This window comes from Melitaea cinxia, chromosome 17 (genome assembly GCF_905220565.1).
Source record: "Melitaea cinxia chromosome 17, ilMelCinx1.1, whole genome shotgun sequence".
NCBI classification, from domain to species: domain Eukaryota; kingdom Metazoa; phylum Arthropoda; class Insecta; order Lepidoptera; family Nymphalidae; genus Melitaea; species Melitaea cinxia.
Genome location: NC_059410.1, coordinates 5,221,110 through 5,225,659, shown reverse-complemented (window position 1 = coordinate 5,225,659; position 4,550 = coordinate 5,221,110). Strand labels below are relative to the sequence as shown.

The 4,550-nt window shown below is 36.4% G+C and overlaps 1 protein-coding gene across 1 annotated transcript; it reads left to right on the top strand.

Moving 5' to 3' along the window:
- The first annotated feature begins 2,622 nt into the window (after window positions 1-2,622).
- Window positions 2,623-3,261, top strand: LOC123661877 (protein FraH-like). Its single transcript, XM_045596815.1, has one exon. It carries the CDS (start codon window positions 2,629-2,631, stop codon window positions 3,208-3,210), a length of 582 nt encoding a protein of 193 aa, XP_045452771.1. The 5' UTR covers window positions 2,623-2,628; the 3' UTR covers window positions 3,211-3,261.
- The last annotated feature ends 1,289 nt before the right edge of the window (window positions 3,262-4,550 follow it).

Genomic DNA, 4,550 nt, shown 5'->3' with positions numbered 1-4,550 from the left:
ATAAATAAATAAACATATAAAAGAAATCATACAGATGAATATATAATATCTCTAGTCCAATTCGGATCTTATACTTGACGTAAATTTTTAAATTAACTGACTAGAATTCTAAATCATGTCTCTAATGGTTAGTGCATTCTTTATTGAGATCAGTTCGTTACATCAAAATTTGTTGTGGTACGAACGATGCCGTGAGATAACTACGAATGAAAAGAGAAATTGCTGTGTGGCTTTACGGCATTAAAAAATATAGCCACCCCCACTCTACCGTGGGTGTCGTAAGAGGCGACTATAGAGCGATAAAAGTTCCACCACCACCTTGGAACTTACGAAGCCGACCGATGGCGGAATAACCATCCAACTGCTGGCTTTGAAATACACAGACCGAAGACGGGCAGCAGCGTCTTCGGTACAACAAAGCCAGCCCTACGGTCACCAACCCGCCTGCCCAGCGTGGTGACTATGGGCAAAACACATGAGTTTACACCATTTTTGGCGCAAACTTCTGGAGGCCTATGTCCAGCAGTGGACTGCGATAGGCTGAAGGGATGATGGTGAAAAGAGATAAATCTTATTAAAAAAGAAAGAAGTAATTACATAATTAAAATCGCCCCAACACCAGGCCACTCAGGTGGTGGCAAACAAGGTCTTATGGTAAGCGGATACGTATGAACCCATTGCAACTAAGACAAACCTTACCCAGGAGCTTTGGCCATCTTACTCACCACAGGAACACAACGCTACTAGTAGAAGTATTATTTGGCTCTGATCTTCTGTAAAGTTAGGTTATTGTCCTAGTCGGGTAGCATAGAAATGTCGAGAAATATTTATATATCTCCTGTGACCATATGTATTTACCAATGCTCGTGTATTATAGTACAATCTTTAGTCTTGCTCGGTAGACGTAACTGGTAAAATTAGGTAGCCAATCTCCCTGTAATAGTTCCTTTTGCCTCTAAGCCTTTTACACGAGTATAATTCCCCTCCATAACTACAAATATCGCATCGCATTCAATCTGTACCATCACACTGTTGGGTAAAGGCCTATATCTCATTTTTAGGAGAAGAATTGGAGCTTAATCCACCCCAATGTTCCACTGCGAGTTGGTGCAAATGTACTTTGAGTAAAAATTACTGTCAGGTATTCATGATAACAACCGGGACCGACGGCTTAACGTGCTCTCCGAGGTACAATGCGGATACATCAAAACCGGAAAGAAATATTTGTGCAAATACAAAAATCTATCCCGAGCGGGAATCGTACCCGCGAACCGTCGGTGTTATACTTGCACCACTATACTAGAGCGCTTGTTAGATTTATGATAATATCAGGCGTTTGTAATTAGTTTTAACTATATATATATCATTATATATATGAATACGCTAAAGTTAAGATGTTTACCTCCCTTTTTAGAAAAAAACCCTCATAATCACATTTCCGTACATACACGATATATTATTTATAGATAATTGCTTACTCTACCGGCGTCAACAACTAAAAAAAAAATTATTGCTTTTATTTTTGTAAATTATTTAATTATTAAAATTATATACTTTAATCACGAAACAATTTCAACATGATTGACGGCCGGTAAATTTATAGTTCAATTTCAAATCAACTCACGTATACTAAATACTTTTTGTAATTTTTTAAAGTAATAATTATTATATTTACTAAGTGTGATATATTCGGACGGGTATAGATAGTATTAGATATATTATAACACAAATTCCTCTATCGCGTCAATGTGTCTGTTTGTTGTAGCACCAAGCGGTTCCTTTCTAGCGGTTTTCACTAATGGATATTGTGATTGGTAAGGTAGGTTGAAGAGTATAATTTATTAAGTTTTGTGTAAAATCGTTGATAATTGTTCAAAAGGTCACAAAAAATAAGTTGACCGAGAGCTTTCATCGGTAAGTACTCGTAATATTTCGACGGATAAAGTATAAATCATCAATGGAGTTAGTTCTCTTGAGCATTATGATATTTTTTTACACCTACACATTACATCAATATCGTAGGAGCTATCGTCGATCCAGCTTGATGCAGACACCCCAGAGCCAAGCTGCGGTGGGACACTGGTTACATCTTAAAACAGCAACATATTACAATATTGTTCCTTTTTAAATAGCGTTTCAGCCATCCAACTACCGTTGTGTGCCCGCTGACACGTGAGGTCGCGCTATCTATGTATACGACTACGCCATACGCCATTGCTAGTACGGATTATGATATCATTATTGCACTGTTTCTATCATTATTGCTCAAGATAAACAATTATTATAAAAACCACAGCGAAATTTTTTTTTTTATAAGTAGTCTACTGCACGAAACGGCAAGTAAGTAAAACTATCTTTACCAATATGATAAAGCATAACTGTACGTTTGTTTATTTGTTTGAATGCGCTAATTGCAAGAACTACGCGTTCAATTTGAAAAATTATTTTTATGTTGGACAGTAGTACATTTATCTTTAGGCTATAGATATAAAATTTTAGTTCGTTTTTTTTTCTCAAATCGATTAGGGTGAAACCTGAATTTTTACAGTAACATATTGACAATTTCTTAATATTTGCAATATATGTACACCTTACTAAATTAAAAATTTGTTTTTCAGTTAAATTAAAATGAAATTCCTCATTGTATTGGCTCTCTGCGTCGCCGCAGCTACGGCTCGCTTCGAACTCCCCGACGTCGTTGCCGCTGAAGCAGCTGAAATCCAGCAAATCCTAGACTTAATCCAACACCCCAACACCGACCCCGCTACTGCTGCCGCACTCCAGGCCCTACTCGATGAGATTCTCGCTCCTGCTAAGCCCGTCGAAGAGGGCATTTCTGTCGGCCCTGTCATCATTGATAACGAAGACTTACACGAAGTCGACGTATCACCTGTTATCGTCGACCCCGTCGCCCCCGATGCCCCCGCCGCCCCCGCCGCCAGCTCTCCTCTCGTCAGTATCATCATTAACGTGAACTCTGACTCTTCTAACGCCGTGTCTATCGAAGATAGCCCCGTGGTTCCGCGTCCCGAACCCGTCGAAGAAGATGTCGACACCTCTCCCGTTATTGTCGTAGACGAACCTGAAGCACCTGTTGAACCCGTCATTGTTGCGCCCATCGTGGTCCCTGATGTACCCGTCGACCCCGTCATTGTTGAGCCCATCGTGATCCCTGATCCCGTTGTAGTCCTGCCTGACACTCTCAACTAAGAAAATATATTCGTATCTGTGACAAATGTGAATAAATAATTATGCCTAAAATATTCTTTATCTAATACCTTTAAACGATTAATTCTTGTATATAAATATAATATGATTCTCGAAAAGAGCTTTCGGGGTCGATAAATCGACCTAGCTAGGGTTAACGCATCTAATGTAATTAATTACATTAAAAAAACACGAAAAAACTTACCGAGATAAAAAAAGAGTACGGTAGTAATTACATTAGTAAAGAAACTGACATTGATAAATGTCAAATCAATAACTCTTTTATTATCGATAATAATCAACTTAAACATAAAGTGAAAAATATTACTATAAAAATGAGAAACTAAAAAAACAAACATCAAAAATTTAACACCAATTTAAAAAATTAAATGAAATATCAATTTTTAGTTGTTCTATTTCCTTCAATTAATCCTTGTATCTAGTAACATATTATCTCCTGCCCTCACTTTGAATCTTATCACAATAATTCATTAACTTTGTATACGTCTATGTATGTCTATTACAACTTTCCATTTATATATGGCATATACGTACATATACCTACTTTATTTTAATTTTTTATTTTTTTAAATCATTTATTTGTCTAAATAATATATTGTATATGTTTAGGTAAAACTGTACACCTAAACCATCCACATATATACTATTTCCTCTGCCCAAAGGTTGCCTGGAAGAGATCGCTCATTAGCGATAATGCCGCCTTTTGTACTTATCTCCTGTTTTTATTTTTGGTGTACAATAAAGAGTTATTATATATATATATACACCTATGTATATATTTGTACACCAGTGTGCCACACCAGCTGGCATATCCTCTTGAACCTTAAGAAGATGAAAACTAGCAATTGGTAACCCTAACTTTGTCATAGATTTTAAGTCTATTCTGGGGCCCATCCTATATGCGTTGCATGTCATCTATAGTGCACACATAATCAAACATATCTCCTCTTAGAAGTATCATTTATACGCAAATGTCCTGCAACTGTAATGTACTGTTCCATACTGTCGTCTGATTGCGACTCATCCATAGGTAATAAATAAAATGATCATTAATTATTATAGCATGTTCAGATACGAGAATTCCTTAAGTTTTAAGAATAACAAATCGTAATCATTTAGTAAACTTTAAGAAATTAACAACAACGTATCTTATTTATTTATTTATTGGTTTACCAGCAGTTATTACACTAAAACAGTGCACAACTCATGTAGGTAAACACCGCATGCATATAGGTAAATACAATTCAGTAAACAAACATAAAATCAGTTATCTAAAACATTGATTAAACTGATGCTACAAAACTGATGGCAAATCAAAAGCA